We start from the raw sequence: 20545 nt of genomic DNA on the forward strand, positions 1-20545 counted from the left end.
GTGTGTGTGTGTGTGTGTTCCTCCAGGGTGATGATATTCTGGACCGTAGCTCAGAGCTGATCTACACAGGAGAGATGTCGTGGATCTACCAGCCGTACGGACGCAGCCAGCAACGGGTGTTCTTCCTATTCGACCATCAGCTGGTCCTCTGTAAGAAGGTACGTTACCACCACCCTCCTCTCTCTCTCTCTCTCTCTCTCTCTCTCTCCTCATCTCTCCATCTGTCTCTTGTTCTTCTCCTCCTTGGCCTGGGCCTTCATCTGTAGGACCTTGATGGTGTCAGGCTTGTGTAGAATGTGTTGCCAGCTGGATAGAGGTTGTGTCTTGTAAAGAAGTCTCTGAACCTCACCAGGGAACTGCATTACACCAATTACATAGGTGAACCCACCCCCCCCCCCCCCCCACACACACACACACACACACACCCCTCCCCTTAGCTGAGCCAAGGTCCACACACACATTACTGTACCTGTCACACTGCTGGTTCTCACAGTGCAAGCTTGTTATCGTTATCGCTGTGGACCTCTGACTGGGAGAGGGCTTACACATGGCTAGACACTCGCATTTACTCTGCTATTACACGCACACACACACACACACCACACACGCGCGCGCAGCACACTCCTGCTCGCACACACTCCTGCTCACTCGCACACTCACACACACACAAACACACACACACACACACACACACACACACACACACACACCCTCATCCCTGCTATCTCTGGTTAACATCTACAGCACCAGTCAAGCTGCCTCTACAACAACAACAACAATTTGTGAGTGTACAGCAATGTTAACATGAGCAGAGCTGTGCTGGGGTACGCTGCTCAGGGATGTCTCAAGGACATGCTTAATTATGGATCCCACGTCTTTCTTCTTAACTCTCTTATTCAGGATTCGCAACACAAACACGTGTCGCAGCTGCCCCGAGGGTGTGTTTGTTGCCTGTTGTGTGTTCTCTCTGGCCTTCCTTCCTCCTCCTCCTCCTCCTCATCCTCTCATCTCGTCCTTATCAACACAGAGATGACTATCATCTCCACACGCTCATTACAAGTTTACTGAGTTTACACTGTCTCTCATTTTTACATAATCACATCCCTGTTGTCTTCATCATTATTATAATTATTCAGTCCTAGATCTCTTGTCCTTGAACGTGGTGTACCCACCAGTCTACACAATCAATATCTACATGTGTCTATTTTTAGGTAGTCTTATGCAATAATTGTATAGGTGCATAGGTTTTGGAGAAACAAATATTGTGCTGTTTGTTTTCCTGGACATTTACAGTACATATAGTCAAATGCACATTACGGTGGTTTGCGTGCACAAAGTCATTCTATTTTGGGACCATACCAATGATGGGCTGATGAGAAATATCCCCCCAAAAAGATATTTTGTGGGTAAAATTCGGCTTTCAAGCCTCCTGTAGCAATAGCACATCTGTGTTGATGAAACGTTCCTGCATCTTTATGCGTGTGAAGTTGTACTAACTGCAACCCAGGCCTTCTCTTGGGTTCCTCTGCTAACAGCTACTAGCTAATAAGATGGGCCATTGAGATGGCTTAAGTACTTGAGTTCCAGTTCTGTAGTGATTACCTCTCATAGGAGCCTTGTGAGTTAGACTACAAACAACACCAATTACTTTGTGAAACCAGAAGAGTTTAGTTGTGTGTGTATTTGTGTGTGTGTGTGCTCTCTCTGTGTGACACACACACACACACACACACACACACACACACACACACACACACACACATACACACACACAGACTAAAACCACCTCTCCCTCCCTTCCTTCTAGGACCTGATTCGTCGAGACTGCCTGTACTATAAGGGCCGCATCGACATGGATCGCTACGAGGTGCGGGACGCCATGGATGGGCGTGACGATGACTTTAACGTGAGCGTGAAGAACGCATTTAAACTGCACAACAAAGACAGCGAGGAGCTTCACATCTTCCTGTCGAAGAAACTGGAGGAGAAGATCCGCTGGCTCAGGGCCTTCCACGAGGAGAGGAAGATGGTGCAGGAGGACGAGAAAATCGGTTAGACACACACACACCCACACACTCACACACTTTCTGATGGCCTCCCTTCACAGTTAGGGGAGCATTATTGCCATTCAACCATTTCAATAGGGGGCTTATCCTGGTGGGGTACTAGGCTAAAAAAACACAACACGCAGCAACTGCATGAGAGTGAAATCTGAGAAAAACACACAACAACATACTTAAATATCATATTCACCAATATAGTGATGCCAGAAACTGCAATACTTTCTCTACGTAGTGTGTATAAAGCGTTGGTGTGTGTGTGTGTGTGTGTGCGTGTGCGTGTGCGTGTGTGTGTGTGTTTCCAGGTTTCGAGATCTCTGAGTACCAGAAACGTCAGGCCGCCCTGACGGTCAGGAAGGTGACCAAACAGAAAGGTGAGGCAACACGGAGATATCAGGTGATTTTCCTTTTCTTCTCCTCTCCAACCAGCTCTGTCTTCTCATCGCTGTTTACTGTGTAAACCTCAGGCACGCACGCACGCACGCACGCACACACACACACACACACACACACACACACACTGCGGGAGTGGCCTTCTAATAAGTCACCACACCAGGAAACAACTGTTTCAAACCATCAAATGTATGTATATATATATACACTCACTGAACACTTTATTAGGAACACCTGTACACCTTCTCATGGTGGAGGTGGTGTAATGGTGTAGGGAATGTTTTCTTGGCACACTTTGGGCCCGTTAATACCAATCAATCATCGCTTGAATGCCACAGTCTATTTGAGTATTGTTGCTGACCATGTGCATCCCTTCATGGCCATAATTGACACATCTTCTAATGGATACTTCCAGCATGATAATGCACCATGTCACAAAGCAAAAGTCGTCTCAAACTGGTTTTATGAACATGAGTTCAGTGTTCTTCAGTGGCCTTCCCAGTCACCGGATCTGAATCCAATAGAACACCTTTGGGATGTGGTAGAACGGGAGATTCACAGCTTGAAAGTGCACCTGAAAAATCTGCAGGAATTGTGTGACGCAATCATGTCATCATGGACCAGAATCTCAAAGGAATGTTTCCAACATCTTGTGAAATCAATGCCACAAAGAATTGAGGCTGTTTTGAAAGCAAAGGGAGGCCCTACTCAGTATTAGTATAGTTTTCCTAATAAAGTGTTTGGTGAGTGTATGTTTTGTTTTGCTTTTCCAGAAGACAATATCTCAACTTGAATTTGGTAGTTTTCCGACTCAAAGAGCTTAAGTAACCCTTGTGTGTGTTGTGGTAAATAGATCAGGAATTCAAACGACTTTTAAACACCAATGAAAAGACAGAGGGATATTTGCATGCAGTTCCTTTTTTAAATGAAAGCAGTAAGGAGCAGACAGCGTAGAGACAGGATAGATGGATGTACTGTACGTTTGTCATTGTTGATGTTGTTGTTGTTGTTGTTGTTGTTGTTGTTGTTGTTTGTCCTGTTAGTTCCACAACCAGCATGGCCATCATAACAGAGGTTATAATGCCCATAAGTCGCTCTACATAAGTCTCCTGGAATGTTATCTTTGAATGTTAGGATGGCATATCCCTGTACCCCTATTGGTGTCTGTCAGAACTGTGTTGTAAGTACTGTTTGTGTTTCTGTGGTGACTTGGCACAAGGTGAAGTACTCCTCTTGAATTTTCAGATTCATTTATAGATATCATCATGAGAAAGAGGGCCTTGTTTTATGGACATGGTTTGAAAATGATAAAGGTATATCCTATTGGAGTTTCATATAGAGATTATGCAACAAGATGCCATGGCAACTGCTAAGAAATGGGAGCTATAGAAATTACAGATGGCATTGGAGCATGTTGATACAGTTTAATCTGTTTTAATCATCCTCATGTCTCTCCAAGATAAATGAGAAAAAGACGTTTTCTAGAAAGAGATTAATCTTCTCTAGCAAACAGTGTTTTTGAATAAGTTCTCTAGCGAACACTGTTTTTGAAGATGCCATGGCAACTTAAAAAAATGTTCATCATCAATGATTGATTATTCGTAGTTGATATTGGCTGTAGAGTAGTTGTGATGCTCGTAGGCTTTAGTGAAATGCATATTAGCAGCTTTCTGTTCTTCAATCTCTTTTGATCGCTCTTTATGTTCTATAGTCTCAGGGTGTTACTCAAACAAACATGCAATCAGCAAAGCCGGCAATAACAATGTCTCTTCCGCCATGAAAATGCTTGATTTCATATTTAGGCAGGAAGAATGTTACTTTCCGGTTCTCGTGTTTGCCTGATTCAGAGTTGGTTTGAATAGCGTCTTTAGTCTCCCTTGTGTCATTAATTGATGTGAACCCCACCTTTTCCATTCTCTAGCATCATCATATGACCATATATCATGTATCTGAGGTCTAATAACAATGTTATTACAATGTTGAATCACGTATTTTATGTCTATGTGCCTGTTTGTTATGCATGCGTAGATGTCGTGTTGTAGTGTTTATTTCTGTTCCAATACTGACGATCTACCTTTGCTATCCACCTCTCCTCTACTCTCCTATCCGCTTCTCTCTGCTTTGTGCCCTGCACCTGTCTCTCCCTCCTCTGCGCCACTGTGCCCAACTCTGCCCTCTACTCTGCCTCCCCTCCTCTGCCCCCCTACCCCCACCCCCCCTCCTCTGCCCACCCCCCCTCCTCTGCCCCCCCTACCTCCTCCTCTGCCTCCTCCTCTGCCACCCGCCCCTGCGCCTGTTTCCCAGGTGTAAACAGGTGTGTGCCCCCCTCATACCCGCCCCCCCAGGACCCCCTAGCCCCGGGACAGTATGAGGTATCAGAGGACTTGGCACAAGCAGAAGTTTTTGATTTCAGTCAATCCAAAAGAGGCCAGGCTCCATTCTGGCAGAGTTTTAGTAAATTAGCACCATTTAAGAAATAGAGAAACACAGACTCTTCTGAAGGACCAGCTATTTTTTTGTCTGAGAAGAAGCACTAAAAACGTCGGATGATTCTGTCCACGTGAAGAAGATAAAAAAACAGAGACACACATCGAAGGACCAATGTTATTAGTGAGTATCATTTGAAACCACCCCAAGGACTGAAGACGTGGATTATAACTTGTACTCTTTACTTGTACTTTACTGTTCTTAGTTACCACGCCTCTTCAGCAGAGACTACTGTAACATAAACATACATACATGTACTGTACCTTCGGAATCTGCGACGCTCAAACAACCACACCATCTGAATGTCCTCCAGTCATTGAGATTGTTTTGTTCTTTATTTACCCCATTTCCACTTTTTTTTCTGAAGTGAACATGAAGCATTCGTTTTTTCCCCTTCACAAGAGCTGGTCAGTCAAAAGGTATGATTGTGTCTAGATGAGAGCTCTTGTGTTGCTGTGTGAGTTAGCTGGCTGTGTTCTTCTGACTGAGCCCTGGGGTGGATTAGAACATTGAAAGGGACGTAGGGCGACTGGCTCCTTCTGAAGTTCCTCTGAAGCTGATCTGTTGTCAGCATTACCTTTGTGTTCTAACCGGTGTATCGCTGATCAAAGACTGGTCAGACTGTCTGATGTACTCTCTCTCTCTCCCTTTCTTATTCTCTTTCACTTTTCCTTACCTTTCCCCACTCTGCTCTCTCTCTCTCTCTCTCTCTCTCTCTCTCTCTCTCTCTCTCTCTCTCTCTCTCTCTCTCTCTCCTCTGTTCTATCTCTGTTCTCTCTCTCTGTTCTCCCTCTCCTCTGTTCTCTCCCCCTCTCTCTCTCTGTCTGCCCTCTGTTCTGTGAGCCAGTGGTTCCTGTATGAGGAGGTTCTTCCACTTGGAAGTCTGCCATTAGCCATGATATGAGGGGTCAGGGAACAAATCAATATCCGTAACATCAATTGAACATTACCATCCACACGCCAAACCACTGTTGACAGGGTATTCACATCGAGTCCACCACAAAGCCTGTGTTTGCTGCATCACTGAGAGATTCCTGAGCAGAAGGAGCAGCTCTATGCTGCTGGGGAGCTTGAGGCAGAGGTAGATCACTATCTGTTGTCTCAATCTCTCTCTGCCCCCCCACACCCCCACCCCCACCCCCCCTATCACAGAGCTGGATCCTGATTATGACCATTTTCTTCTTCTTCTTCTTTTTGACCATTCCACCGCAGAACTTGAGTTGAAGTTAGAGTTATTTTGGACCACATAATTGAAAAAATGTTTTGGTTCAGCTGTAGAGGAATTTATATGTCACATGGTAAAGCTGATGTTTGTTTTTTTGTATCACCAACAAGTTGAAAATGCACAGCCCAATAACACAAGTCTTTGTAGCATCAGTGAGAATACTGCACTATCAGGACTCAGAGGTTCCATGAGGGAGAGATACAGTACAGGTGAATCCGTACAGTAGAGTACATGTGTACTCTAGGCTGACTCTTGACAGGTCGACAACAGTGGAGGCTGGTGGAGGTAGGAATCGAAGGACGGGCTCATTGTAATGCATGGACACCAGTGGAGGCTGGTGGAGGTAGTAATCAGAGGATGGGCCCATTGTAATCCTCATTTCCATTCCATGCATTACAATGAGCCCGTATTCCAATTTCTGACTCCACTGGTCGACATATCCAGAAACACAGCAGCAGCAGCAGCAACAGCCTCAGCCATGGCCAACACAGAATCTTCTCCCCACGGTCACTGGAATCCAGTCCCATGTTTAATGATTTTAACCATGCATTGGTTTGTTAAGGCCAAAGCGTTTTCAACCAATACCCCTAATCGTTTTGATATCTGATATCTTTGATGAGGTGGTATCTTTACATACCACAGGTCTGTGCTCCTTGATCAGCTCCACACTTGTTTATTTCCACAGTTGGAATGTAAGTACAGTAAGTGTGTCAAATCTGCCAATTATCTGCGTTTTTTTCATACTTCAATAGATATAGAAAACACATTTTATATCAGCTGATGGAAAAAAATTCAAATACCGTACTGGCAACTTGTGCAATGTGATATATCATGATATATCTCTAACATTCACTACAGCGTGACACACAGTGAAACAATTATATAGTTCTATGTCATTTGTTTGCTTATTTGTAGGACTTATTACTTGCTGGAAAAGAGAACTTTTCTTTGTATGGTGTGTGATATATGTTGTTTTTCTTTCAGTAAAGAAACGTTGAAAATTGCTAGTTTGGCTCCTAGTGTCTCTAGAAGTCAAGCCAGGAGAGAGTGTTTGTTGTTGGATGATAACCCGTAGTCTGGTAGAGCCAAACACTTCAAGCAGAACCAGATCTGGCTCCCAGGCTGTGATAACCTCAGGTTCAGCTCATAGTCGTAGCCAACCCCCCCACCCCTTACACACACACACACACACACACACACACACACACACACACACACACACACACACACACACACACACACACACACACTCACCAGTTCTGCCCCTGCAGAGAACAGAAATGCTATCTAACAGTGCCTTCCAGCATTTTACTAGTGATTATCTATTCAATTTCACAGGCAGATATGAATTAGTCATGTATTTTCCCCCGCGAGTGTGACTTGCATCTCTGTGTCTGGGGTGAGCAGGAGAGCAGCCGAGCGTTTGAGAAAGAAGCACCCGGAACATGGAGGTCAGGCGTTTCCATATGAGTAACCTCGTCCCCAGGCTATTACGCGTAGCGCATACACGCCTGGAATAACAACTGTCCTTAGTGGGAGTGAATGTACTGAATATTAGATTCTGAAACGAATCAGAAACGTGTGGTGCACAAGCACTGGGGGGGGGGGGGTTGCTGTGGGAGATGATTGATGCAAAGTTAAGCCAATGGCTATGCGCCCGGCAGTTTCTCCCCGGTCTTTCTATTGGGTAAACAAAGGCTAAGTTTGACGCGTTGGTCCACCAGACCTTCCAAGCATTTGGGCGGAAGTGTCTGGGAAGGAGATATGAGTGGAAGCTGTGCATGACTAGCACATTTACCCCCAACAACAAGCATTGTGATATCACACTGTTATACTGGAGATGCACACTGTACTAACACTCGAGTGATTATGGAGGAGGCCATTCCACTCTAACCAACTCATATGATTTACATTCATTTAAAATCCTCTAACTCCCTATTCGCCTCCTTAGTATTGCATATTACAGTGAAGATGATCAAAGGCATGAGTGCAGTTTGGAAAGAAATTCTTCTTTTCGCTTTAGGATTTTGATGACTTTATTTGATGACATTTAAACCAGATTATAAAACTGAAATCCCCACAGATACTTTACTGTAGCGTAAAATACAATCCTCTAGCGTCTGACAAGCAGCTTCACCATGTACATACTGTATAAACGACAGATCATATATTTGAATATTGGTATTTTGCGTTGGGGACGGGTGTTGTTGACGTTCTAGCTTATGTTTGGCCTCAGTACCAGGTAGATGCATGTTTATGGCATCCAGTGTTCTGCATGACACATGAGACCACTCTCCACATTTGTTTTTACTTCATTGAAAGCCAACATGCTTGCCGCCATCTGAAATCTTCCACTGTTTCATTTCACAACGGAAATTAATTTCTCGGTGAGTCCCTTGTTACATATTGTCTGCTCCTTTCAAGATTCTTTTTTTTTTATTATTATTTATGGCAGACAGGAGTGGAGAATATGAACCCATGAAGGTAATATTGAATTGTGGTTGATATGAACACATGAATATAACACTAGACTGTGGTTATGATTTGAGAACAAAAGACTCTGTCATGTAACAAAGTGCTGGGTATTTGTGGAATGTCACTCCTGCATATTAAAGGCAAAACGGGTAATTTTTCTATGGCAACAGCAAACCAAATAGGAGATATATATATACTGTATATATATATATATAGATATAGATATATATATATAGATATATATATATAGATAGATATATACATATAGATATAGATATAGATAGACGTAGATATATATATATATATACATAGATATATATATATATACTGTACATGGTGTTTGCATAGATTTGTAGTCAAGCAGGAGAGCTGAACCAATGAGAAACCTCAGAGAAGGAGCTATATATAAACATAATCCTGAACACATTCATATACAGTATTCACATTAGTACATACAGTATCACGCTCTACTGAATACATAGTAATGTTTTTTTTTAAGTGCAATGAATTGATATACTGTATATTTATTTCCCCAACCATATCACTAGTATTTATGAAATTCAATATCGTACCTTATGTTGATATTAAGATGAATCGTTTTTTGCTGTTTTAGACATATTACCCTTTTAACTCTGATTCTGTTATATTCTATCAGCGGAGGCTGGTGGAGGTAGAAATCGGAGGATGGGCTCATTGTAATGCATGGATGGAATGAGGAATGTTATGTTTCTTTCATGCCTTACAGGGAGCCTGTCCTCCGATTTCTACCTCCACCAGCCTCCCCTGTACTCTATATATTCAGGGCTGGAAGGTGAGATATCAGTGTGTGGTTAAAAGAGATGACTGTACCATCCGGGTTTCAAACAGACATGTAACATTACTATTACAATCCAAGATGGTTTTATCAGTCCTGCTTCAACATGTCAATGGTTGTCAAACGAATAAATGAATTTCAAAATGTTGTTCAGAATAATTAGCAAATATGTAATATTTTCATTTAGTTGGTTATGCAGTCCTACATTGTTTCGGAATAGTCAGGGTACAAATGGAGGCATCAAAGAACCATATTTGATGTTGTTTCCAATTAAAATGTTGAGTTTGGTTTGATCCATTGTACATGACCATCAGTTGCGGGGTATTGTATTGGACACTGGTATGACTACTATATTGAACAGTTACTATACTCACCGTTTTCCTTGTCATTTTTAAATGTCACCATATACAAACGGTTTTTTTTCGCTTGCCTTATATATTAGGTTAGGTTTGTTTTGTTTAAATTTTTTTGTAGATATGGAAAACCTGAAAATAATGCCTATTCAATCCAGAAACTGTGAATGGGAGAGTGGAGAAGTCAATGTTTATGTTTTGATGTAATCAAAAGCACTGGGAATATGTTGTATTTCGCTGTAAAAACTGAATCATGTCTTATAACTGTACTTTTGCTGAAATTAAAAACCTCTATATACTGAACTGTGTCCAGGCGCCATGGTGTCAATGAGGATATAGAATTGGATTTCCTGATACTAGGCATTATATCCTCTGTGTGTGTGTCTGTCTGTTCCCCACAGCCGCACGGTGACATTCCTGGCTACACCCATGACAGGTCATATTTCACCTTAATTGTGAAGTCGTTAACAGCAGCATTGTAAACTTTGCAATACTACTCTTTATATTTAAACCAAGCTCTTATAAATAATAAATAGAGCAAATGTATTGTAATGTACCAGTGGATATAATTGGTTATTAGCTTGAAAATTCTGGATTTTCTGCCCTGTGTTACTTAAAGAAACATAAATGGGATGTGGAAAGATGTGTGTGAAAGGATGATGTTAAAGTGGCTGGTACTACAATTCTTACATTTCCTCCTTCCTTCAAACCATGTCTTAGACCAATTTTATTTAATCCAGAGGTCTTGTTACAGATCTATTGTATTAATTATGTTTTGGCTTAGAAAAGGGGAGAGGGAATTCAATCAAGGGACATTGTTTCCTATTGTTAATCCCAGAAAATAATCTTTGCTCTACAGGACCTGGTGCACCTACTTGAGTCTGCAGAGGCACTTCCCAAGGTACTTGATCAAACCCCTCTGGGGGTCTGCCCACAATACAAAATTTGATTGTCATGAACAAACCAAATTAATCATGACTCATAGAGCTATTTTGAGAAGTAATATCACAAACAGTATGGTACTAGTCTGACATCTAGTGGTTACACTTGGTACTAAATTTACAAAATGGTTCTCTGGAAATTCTACGGACTGTGTTAATCTAGTAGTGGACAGCATCTTCAACACATACAGTTTCATAAATGTGTGCATGTTATTGCCCTATAACCCTTGTGCATTTCAGTTTTGGAGGGTGAAATGGACAGGAGTGCTTCTTAAATCAGCATCCTTGATAACCCTATTCCCTAGCATGCCAAGCTTCTAGGTTCGTCAGACACACAGTGGTTGAAAAGAACCAAGCTTGGGCCTACAACAACAGTGAATACATTAATTGAACTACATTCAGAGAGAGTTTGTTTTTATAAACCTATTTTAATCAAAACAGCTATATCTATTCCCTGGCAAACATGGGATTGCATAATCATTCTTCAAATAAATACAGTACAAACTTAACTTCACAGCATAAGAGATTCTGAGTAACAATATTAGGGTACAGTGTAAAATAATCAAATTGTAATGCACTTTTGTTTCTTTACAATGATAAGGGACACAGGTGTGTCATTGAGACTGACAGTGTGTCTCAATAGTCCTAACTAGCTTCCTTTCCTCAGAACGGACAAGACATGTCACATGACCGATGAATGCTGGAACGGATGGAACCTAATCCCATCATGTATCAATAATGATGAGGGTAAGTAGACACAGATAGGAAGTCATCCTAGAGTATTGAGTATTGAGACACAGCCGGGCCCAGCATATTCATGACATCATCGTCAGATACTGTCGATTTCAAGGGTCAGGTGACATGTTTCAGATAATTCCTCAAGATCTGGGGAATGTCCAAAAGGTCGATGGCAGCCTTTTTATTAGTCATGGGGAGGAATCCTCTAATCGCTAGGCGTGTCTGTGACATCAGAGTTTTGGGGCAAACTGGAATGAAAAAGGAGAGATGCAGTGGTGATTATCAAGTGTTACATTAATAATGGCAGCATATGTCGCACTACATCTGGGAATTATAATAGCAACCAAACCTGGAATTAAACCATGAAGATGAATACAGTATGTCACAGTAAACCAGGGGAGGCAAGCCAAAAATCGGAGGACGGTCTCATTGTAATGCATGGAATGGAATGAGGAATGATATCAAACATGGTATCATTCCATTCCATGCTTTACAATGCGCCTCTCCTCTGCCTCCCCCAGTCTCCCCTGCAGTAAACAGTCTTACCTCTCTCCTTGAGCAGCATCACCACCGCCTCATTCTGCTTGGTGGTCTTATCTATTATCAGTGTGGGTAGATACACATCCGCCCCAAAGTCAATCAGCAGCAGGATGTACTCCACCCCACAGCCGTAGCGCAGACACATCTCCAGCACCGTCTTCGGCTGCTTTATCCTGGCCAACATCTTCTCCTCTGTGCAGTTGTAGTTGGGGTTAGCCCCGTGGAGGAGCAGCAGCTTGAAGCAGTCCAGGTGTCCGTACACAGCAGAGAGGTAGAGGGGTCCCCTGCATGCCGTGGCGTTAGTGGCCCACTCTGGTACCTTAGGCCTGACGTCTACCTCGGCTCCGTACCGCAGCAGCTCTCGGAGGACCTCCACGTCGCCCTCGCGGGCTGCTGTCAGCACAGGGGAGCAGTTGTTGTACTGGCTGCCGTTGGGGTCCGCCCCGGCCTTCAGCAGAGCCACCACACAGTCCAGGTGCTTCCCACTGACGGCTGTGAACAGAGGGGTCTGGGCCTTCACATCCAGGCTGTCCACCTGCAAACCAACAGCACAGGGAGAGACGTGCAGATTTGTGTCAGGGCAGAACACAGCCATGGATATACAAGCCATCCTCCTTTATCTCCGTCGGTTAATACAATCTCAAGTTGTGCAAATAGCTTTATCTTATCTCACTTCGCTCCCTTCACTAGAACTTCTACTGTTACAGACAAGGCAAGCATACTACCACCTGTTCCAAAAGGCTCCAGACCTCTTGCTGAGGCCATAGTAAACTCCTATACAAAGAGGCTACAGCGTAGTCTCTACACTATCTCACCTCAGCTCCATGAGCCAGCAGCAGCTCCATACATCTCACATGACCATGTGCTGCGGCTGTCCGTAGGGGGGTACCTGGGACCCCCCAACCACTCCGGGCGTTGATACACCTCCTGTAGCTCTCCTGGGAGAGCAGCTCAGAGAGCAGGGCCACATCATCGCTGGCCACAGCCTGGTTCAAGGCCTGGCTCTGCCCATTGTCCTCCTCGTCATCCTCCTTGGGCTGCAGCAGGGAGAAGATCTTAGAAATGTCCATCAAACTCATGTTGAAAGGTTTCTCCAGAGCCATGATGTAGCTGCACACCTTCACGTCAGAACACCTCCATCTGGAATCACCGCAAGATTAGATGGGATGAGAATAGATCAGAGATACAGCAAGAATAGATAAGGATTTTTCTCATTCTGCAGAGCAGATGACAGCCATTTAAATTTGAATGTCATGGCAGTGCATTTACAGTCAAGCCTTTGGTGAATTTATGACATATGTGAGAAACATTTCTCAAAAACATTAAACATTAAAGGGTTAGTTCAGGATGTTTCAACTTAGTCAGATGGTTCCTTACCTTGAAAGTAGTCCATGAACCAGGAGAAACTAGAAACCCATGGTTCAGAGTTGTTTTAACAGCCACTACTAACTTCAGCAAACTTTAGCCACCGTCAACAAGAAAAAACAATGGGAGTGATGGGGGCTCAAAATTGTAAAAAAAAAAAAAAAAAAAAAAAAAACAGGTGGTCACTTTGTTAGCAATGGCTAAAGTTAGCAGAAGTTAGTAGTGGCTATTTAAATACCTCTGAACCATGGATTAAAGTTTCTCCTGGCCCATAGACTATTTTCAAGGTAAGGAACCATCTGACTATAAATTATTATTTATTATTATTTATTAAAATAATATTAAAATCCTGAACCAACCCTTTAAATCAGAGGGTATAGCATAGTTTCTCACCATAGGTTGGAGAGAACAAACAGAGGACAATGGATTTAAAATATAGTTATTTGAGGAATCATGGAAAAGATCCTAAAACAAGCAACAAGCAAATGGAGGTTAACAATCACTTCCACTTACCTCACTTAACGAGTCACCGACCAATGATGCTATAGCCAACAATGTTAATCAGTAGAGTCGTAGTAAACACTTTCATAACTCCATGATCGGTCACGTGGAAGAACGGACAATTCTGTGAAGAGTGTGTTGCTGTATCCACAGGGGCTGAGTTCTGAAACCCGATGTGGTGTGTGTGTGTGTGTGTGTGTGTGTGTGTGTGTGTGTGTGTGTGTGTGTGTGTGTGTGTCTGACACAGCAGAGCAGAGCAGGGGCCGGGTGTCAGTGGGGGTCTAATTTTAGGCCACAGATGGACCAGGCCAAACTTCCATTCTTGGAGAGTTGAGGCAGGGAGGTTATAATTAGAAAGGTGATAGACTTGTGACACTCTCTGTGTGTGTCGGTTTGATTGGTGGACTTTGGGCTTCGGTATTCTTCTGTGTCCTGAGTAAACAGCAGATGATTATGAGGCACCTTTACTACCGCTGAGATAGACCACTACATTACTATTCCTCTACCAACAAATACAGTGCCTTCAGAAAGTATTCAGACCCCTTCACTTTTTCCACATTCTGTTGTGTTATAGACTCAATTTAAAATGGATTAAATTAAAATAATTTGCCATCAATCCACACACAATACCCCAGAATGACAAAGTGAAAACACATTTTTAGAAATTTCAGTAAATGTATTAAAATTGAAATACCTCATGTACATAAGTATTCAGACACTCTTAAAATGAGCTAAAATGCAAAAATGTCATCAACAAATCACTCAATAAGTTGAATTGAGTCCATCTTAATGCAAGGATAATAGTTCATGTAATTTTGCAATTCATATCTTTGTTTTTATAGGGTATTAAAGGGTTTTTATAGGGCTATATAAGTCATATGTCAAATACTACTTTAAAAACTATGCTAATTTTCAATGTTCTAAGTCACTATGTGCGTTGTTGTAACAAGCCCCTTCTTGTTACAACTTTAACTGGCCCTTTCTGTGTTTAAATGTGGTCTGTGTTTAAATGTTATGAGAAAGAATGGATATTGATATCACGTTAGGTACTGTTGCATATTACATGTCATGTTTATGGCATGTCATCGCCATGTTTTTCAGGTTCACACTGAGGCAGCCACCTTATTACAGAGCAGACAGTCAGCTGTTCATCCTACCCTACCCCCATGTCTAGGGTTTGGGGGACTTTGGCATTTGAGAGCGGGAGAGGTATGTAACACTGCATTCTTTTCCATGATGCCACTAGATTCCAGATTCTAGGCATTTTGGACGGTATGATTCTTTCCTAAGATGCAAAAACATAAATCATCAAGCTCAAATCAATTTATTTATCATGTATATAGATTACAGCCATTGACGATGCAATGAAATGCTTGGGGGGGGGTCCTTGAAGCTGGTGTGGTTAAGGTCCTTGAAGATCTTCCCGGCCATCCTCTTGCAAAAAAATAAATAATTTGATGTAGCCTAATTGTTTGCTCATTGCGATATCGTGAAACCTATGTCCTAATAACTCAATTCCTAAAATTATGTCCATTAATTACATAATACACAGTATAGAGCCTCTTGTGGCTTCCTTGTACAAATCAGCTAGGCTACTGCTTTTCGTGTGTTCTTCAACCCTATATTCCTTCAAAAAGCAATACTGCAATATTTCACAACAGACAGAGTATCTATGCGTAAAAATATGGTTAGGCATGTAATTAAAGTCACTTCAATGTAGTATGCATCCCCTCCCATAATGACTTGATTATGGCCAACCATCTTCCTCTATCCCACTCCAGTACGCTAGGTGACGGTAAACATTATTTCTTGGAGTGGTGCGCTGTGATAATAGAAAGACAAGATGGGAAGTAAACATCTAAGTTGCTAGGGGAGCTAGTCAGCTAGCTAGCTTCATACGTTTCCAGCCGATTAGTACAGAGTTCAGAGATACCCAACGATATTTGATGTAGGCTAAGCAGTAGGTTGGTTTTGTGGTTGATAAACATCTTATTCCAATGCTCTGAGTCTTTGACATGCCCAACTGATTGCTGGCTAGTTAGACTGTAACTGCAGAATGGAGGACAGGGAGGCTCTGAGAACGTACTGCAGGAGGATGATCACACAGGTTCACACACAACACAGCCCTGAGACTACTACAGGAGAGACGGAGAGGAGGAGGAGAGAGAAGACCCACCAGCCTAAAGGAAGAAGGGAGAGAGAGTCTGCACCCAGACCCACAGAGCCTAAAGGAGGAAGGGAGAGAGAAGGTAGAAGGCAGGACAAAGAGATGGAGAGTGGCCATAGAGAGCCTCGCTTTACACTACCAGGTCCTGCTTCCCAGCCAGTCCCCCTTCAGCTCATCTCTGTGCTGAAGCTCAAGAGTTTCACAGAACAGATGAAACGGGTGAGATGAATGGATGGATGGATGAATTATGGATGTATGAGCCACTCAAAAAGGGATCTCACACTCAGCTAGAACTTCTGCTGTCTATGTACTTTGCCTCTCATATCTGTGTGTGTGTGTGTGTGTGTGTGTGTGTGTGTGTGTGTGTGTGTGTGTGCAACAGGCTGCAGATACAGAGCTACACAATCCCTCTCTCTGTGATGTGTGTGTGCAGAAGAAGGCTGCTCTGGCCTTAAAAACCTTCATCAGGAGGAAGAAGACGCTATTGGACGCCCACACACTGGAGGACAGACTCCAAACACACCTCTGCAACAGAGTATGTGTCATTTTTGCAATCTTTGCAATTAATAGATAATAATCAATATCAGTCTGTCTCTCAGTGCAGTCATGTATGTATTGGGCTGGCCGTCAAAGATGAAAACAAACAAACGGGGTTAAAGCCATAAAATACTGTATCTGCAAAATGTGTTTTGGGGGGCATATATGGGGTACAGGATTGTAACATCTATTCTTTACTGTGTGCCTTCTGTAGGACTCTATATGCCTGTTGGGGGAGCTACTGAGGCACATTCCCAAACCCTCTGATACTCCCAACAAGATCTGGGAGCAACTACAGGCCAAAGACAGACTGACACAGCAATCATAGGTTACCCTGGAAACAACATAACGGGACTGAGCTAGAGGGACCTAGAACTTTTTGAATATATAACAAAACGGTGAATGCCCTGTGCCGCCTCTTCAAGGTACTGATTCCTGCAGGATTAACTCCGGATTCAAAAATCGAAAATTGCTTTCTGAATATAACCTAATTTCATCTCAAAGAAGACACATTCCATGTACAGTACAAAACAGCTATTTATTTTTGTATCATTGGATTAAACTTTCACATACAACATGTTCAAGGCAAATAAGCCTGTTTTCCTTTGTCCAGTTGGTCACTTATGTTTTCAGTAAACGTTAAAACAACTCTGTGGGTTATTTGTTTTGAGGATGACCCACTTGCTTTGATATCAACACAAATAATTACCTATCATTACATTTCAGCCATGGAAAACATTTGCATGCATCGCCAAAGAATATTAAATACAAAGTAAATACATTACATGTTATATTTCTAATGCAAAAAAGGGCACAATTATTAGAATTTCAATGTTTTTCAAGTTTTTTTCATTATTATTGCATTTACATGGTCAGAATCTATCAAACCTTAAACAAGGGTTACACAATTACACTCACTGATAAAAACAAGAATAGATGACATTGACACCAGACGTGGCTTTTATGGCATGTAAATGGATTATAAAGTATGTAATACATGTATATGCTGTGGCTACTGGTAGAAGTTGCCCTTAGGCACAGATCTAGGATCAGCGAATCCTCCTGATTGTAACCTGAACCATTAGAGGGGGAACACAGCACTGTGATTAGATCAGTGCCTAAAGCCAACTTTTATCCTACACCAATGGACCTATGAGGCTCGTACAGTGACTACTCGTCAGGCTTCCTCTTGGGCTTCTTGGGGTTGCGGGAGCGGCTCTTGGCCTTGCACAGTGGGCAGATGGGAGCATTACGGTGGATCTGTTGGTGGCATGACAGACAAGCCTGGGGAGAGGAGAGACAGGACCATGCTCGGTTAATACCCAGTCCAATGGTAATAGCATTGGAAAATAAAGTGTAATTACAGAAAACGGAATGTGTGTGTGTATACGTACCTTCATGGGTGGTGTACATACCTTCATGGGTGGGGGTTGTTGTCTGAAGGTAGCGGTTTGGCGGTTGTCTTGTTTCCGTGAGACTTGGAGCTGCTGAGCTGCAGCCGCTGCCGCCGCAAGGGATTCTGGGATATTGGGCTCATGTGGCTCCTTCTGCCACTCTGCCTTCTGCTTCTCAAAGTAACTATGGGAACCAGGGACAGAGACCAAGTTTGTTCTCAATGTAACTGAATTGAGATGAAAGAGAATAGTTAAGCATTAAGTCTCCCATAAAATCCCCCTTAGGCTGTTAGGAAGGCAAAACTTGAGAGTACAAAGGATAACTTGTACAAACATTGACAACAAAGTTTTTGCCACAGTAGCTGTGTGTGTGTGTGTGTGTGCTGTACGTGTACTAAAGTACTAACTCAAGAGAGAGCTTCTCCTCCTCTTCGTTGAGGTTGGGCAGCCTGTGTAGTCCCAGAGTCATCCTCAGTGCGTCAACATGCTCCTTTAGAGGTTTGTACTCATCATGCAGCCGTCGTGTTGTCTCCAGCAGCTTGTTCAGGTCATTCTCAGACTGCTTGATGGTGCTCTCCATCTGGGGACAGAAGGATACATCACAGAGATGGTACAAAGTATGAAAATAGGCATAGAAAATAGGGGTTTAATATATTCATATCCAACATACATATCCAACCTGGCCTCAGGCATATTAATGACCAAAAACAACAAGTTATTGCTTGTCAAAAGTCAAAAAAGACAGGAAATTTACCACACATCATCACCCATAACTTTCGACCTTGCGATGATATGGTATGCGCCTTAGCGTGCTACGCCACTGAACGCCCCCCAATGTGTATTCTATCTTTATGGATCAAATACTGTGCATCTATAACACTGATACCCACCACGTTTATATCAGCATGGATCAGTCGTAGCTCCTCCACATGGGCCATCTTCTCTTGAAGCAGCAGGTCCATCTCCTGTTTGTACTCCTTCAGGTGCTTCTCCTCAGACTCCAGAGCCTCAAACTCACCCTTCAGACGAGACTTGATCTTCTGCATCTGGACAGTCTTGTTCCTGACAAAAAGGCACAGACACTCTTCTATCAGGTCAATTCAATCATGCACCAGAACCTAATGGCCCTTTGGGATGAATTATGTTGCAGTGGTATGTGTATTAGTGTAATGCAGCAATTAATATGCCAGCCACAGAGGGTTTAATAATACAATCATTATATTACTTGAAGAGAGTTGCTACTGGCCACGAAGTCCATGTTGATGAGTGCATGAGTTGTGTACTGGTTCCTGGCATTTGTATTCTGTCTAGACTAGCCCCTTGACATAGGTTTCAAGAAATGTTCTACACTGCTTTTTCCAGACGAGTTTTCTTCAATGTAGCACAAAGCTGGCAGTAGCTGAGTGCAGCTGCTGCACTTCTGAATTAGGAAGCGATAGTCTGTTATTATTCTGCCAGTCTGAACCGCAGAACGTCGGGTCTAATACCATACCTTGCAAATTAGCTATCTAGCTAATCTGACAGCTACCTAATCTATGGGAAACTCTCCACATCTGGTTGTGTTTGTAGATGCACACAGCTGGACGGATGATACAAGGCTAATCAAATTGATCACTTCTAATAACATACATTCGAAATAATTGTAAATGGTTTGTTTTTTTTGCAGTTCCTCCAAGACAATGGGACGACGACCCCGTTTGCTAGCCCTGCGGGTATCTCGCCACATAGCAAGCTAGCTCAATAACAAAAGCCAAGAAGCTAATGTCTGCTGGCTAGCTGCCCACCTCTGCTCTTTTCGTCAAGCAGAACAGAGCTACCAGATTTACCAGATGTGTGTTCTTCAAATACATGGGATTTACCGTATTTCCATGATATTTTCTAATTTGCACATTATTTCTTGTTCGTCCCCCATGGTTTTGTCCGCGGATCCCGATATATGAGCTCTATAACCAAAGGCCAGGGTGGTCTAATAAAAACACAATACCGTCTGACTGTGGTAACATGCGGCGTAAGCACGCACGCGCAGGGTGGAACAGTGGCTACGTGTACTGTACTCCGTTGACCCCAGGAGAAACTGGTACAATGTTTCACACGCTGACAACCCAGTCATTAGCTACATTGTTTCACCTTCATTATGGTTACACCCTTATTATTGTTGCATTGTAATAAAAACCGTTTGCTACATTGTTTAATCCCCTAACTATGAAAGATATTGTTGGCTATTTTATTAAAAAAAAGAAAAGTGTTTACTGCACTGTTTCAATCCTCATAATAACAGTGCAAGTGAAACTCAAAATCACCATAATGTAAATATATGAGATACAATTAAACATCAATGGACTTTCTAAAATGATAAATTAACTTACATTGCATGTAGTAATCACGTTTGCTCTTTTGGCTACTAGTGGTAAATTGTTCAAATCATTATATTATTATATTATTATAGATTATATATGTTGTATGTTCGGTCAGCATCTTGCTGTGGTGGTGTGGTGTGGTGTGGTGTGGTGTGGTGTGGTGAGGTGTGGTGTGGTGTGGTGTGGACCTGTCATTTG

At 42.6% G+C, this 20545-nt stretch overlaps 4 protein-coding genes across 9 annotated transcripts in view; 2 read left to right on the forward strand and 2 right to left on the reverse strand.

The window, feature by feature from the left end:
- Positions 1-10102, forward strand: part of LOC310816024 (rho guanine nucleotide exchange factor 9) — a 36519-nt gene extending 26417 nt beyond the window's left edge. For 2 of the 3 annotated variants that reach the window (XM_083686027.1, XM_083686028.1), the window contains exons 10-13: positions 27-158; positions 1808-2051; positions 2366-2434; positions 4758-10102. In XM_083686027.1, the coding sequence (XP_083542153.1) occupies positions 27-158; positions 1808-2051; positions 2366-2434; positions 4758-4933 (621 nt within the window). In that variant the 3' untranslated portion in view covers positions 4934-10102. Of the gene's footprint in view, positions 1-26; positions 159-1807; positions 2052-2365; positions 2458-4757 lie in introns of all 3 variants that reach the window. The other variant, XM_083686029.1, reaches the window with a different exon arrangement.
- A 1498-nt stretch (positions 10103-11600) lies between these two features.
- Positions 11601-13129, reverse strand: LOC310815914 (ankyrin repeat and SOCS box protein 12-like; the record flags this gene model as incomplete). The annotated part of the gene is made up of 3 exons (XM_083685872.1): positions 11601-11734; positions 12033-12561; positions 12842-13129. 3 exons carry the CDS (start codon positions 13127-13129, stop codon positions 11601-11603), a joined length of 951 nt encoding a protein of 316 aa, XP_083541998.1.
- A 2614-nt stretch (positions 13130-15743) lies between these two features.
- LOC310815759 (uncharacterized protein) lies at positions 15744-16984 on the forward strand. 2 transcript variants are annotated; one of them, XR_014554630.1, is made up of 3 exons: positions 15744-16278; positions 16442-16594; positions 16811-16984. XR_014554630.1 is itself a non-coding variant. In XM_083685671.1 (3 exons), exons 1-3 carry the CDS (start codon positions 15949-15951, stop codon positions 16922-16924), a joined length of 546 nt encoding a protein of 181 aa, XP_083541797.1. In that variant the 5' UTR covers positions 15744-15948; the 3' UTR covers positions 16925-16984. The 2 variants fall into 2 exon arrangements, 1 of the variants encoding a protein (XP_083541797.1); XM_083685671.1 differs by having other exon boundaries at positions 16493-16594.
- Positions 16985-17115: 131 nt separating this feature from the next.
- On the reverse strand, positions 17116-19986 carry zc4h2 (zinc finger, C4H2 domain containing). Of its 3 annotated transcripts, none has more exons than XM_083685670.1 (5): positions 19850-19986; positions 18881-19052; positions 18398-18570; positions 18012-18174; positions 17116-17880 (listed from the first exon to the last, which is right to left on the reverse strand). In XM_083685670.1, exons 1-5 carry the CDS (start codon positions 19900-19902, stop codon positions 17767-17769), a joined length of 675 nt encoding a protein of 224 aa, XP_083541796.1. In that variant the 5' UTR covers positions 19903-19986; the 3' UTR covers positions 17116-17766. The 3 variants fall into 3 exon arrangements, with proteins under 3 accessions (XP_083541796.1, XP_083541795.1, XP_083541794.1); XM_083685669.1 differs by having other exon boundaries at positions 17991-18174; XM_083685668.1 differs by having other exon boundaries at positions 17116-18174.
- Between the last annotated feature and the right edge of the window lie 559 nt (positions 19987-20545).

Source organism: Argentina silus (assembly GCF_951799395.1).
Source record: "Argentina silus genome assembly, chromosome: 15".
NCBI classification, from domain to species: domain Eukaryota; kingdom Metazoa; phylum Chordata; class Actinopteri; order Argentiniformes; family Argentinidae; genus Argentina; species Argentina silus.

What these genes read in the sequence shown, in the direction of transcription:
- LOC310815759 (XM_083685671.1), top strand. Translation starts at nt 15,949, where the DNA reads ATGGAGGACAGGGAGGCTCTGAGAACGTACTGCAGGAGGATGATCACA. An exon ending in TCACAGAACAGATGAAACGG is followed by an intron (nt 16,279 to 16,492) that starts GTGAGATGAATG and finishes GTGTGTGTGCAG; the next exon opens with AAGAAGGCTGCTCTGGCCTT. An exon ending in AAACACACCTCTGCAACAGA is followed by an intron (nt 16,595 to 16,810) that starts GTATGTGTCATT and finishes TGCCTTCTGTAG; the next exon opens with GACTCTATATGCCTGTTGGG.
- zc4h2 (XM_083685668.1), bottom strand. Translation starts at nt 19,902, where the DNA reads ATGGGGGACGAACAAGAAATAATGTGCAAATTAGAAAATATCATGGAA. An exon ending in GAAAATATCATGGAAATACG is followed by an intron (nt 19,053 to 19,849) that starts GTAAATCCCATG and finishes CCTTTTTGTCAG; the next exon opens with GAACAAGACTGTCCAGATGC. An exon ending in TCCATGCTGATATAAACGTG is followed by an intron (nt 18,571 to 18,880) that starts GTGGGTATCAGT and finishes TTCTGTCCCCAG; the next exon opens with ATGGAGAGCACCATCAAGCA.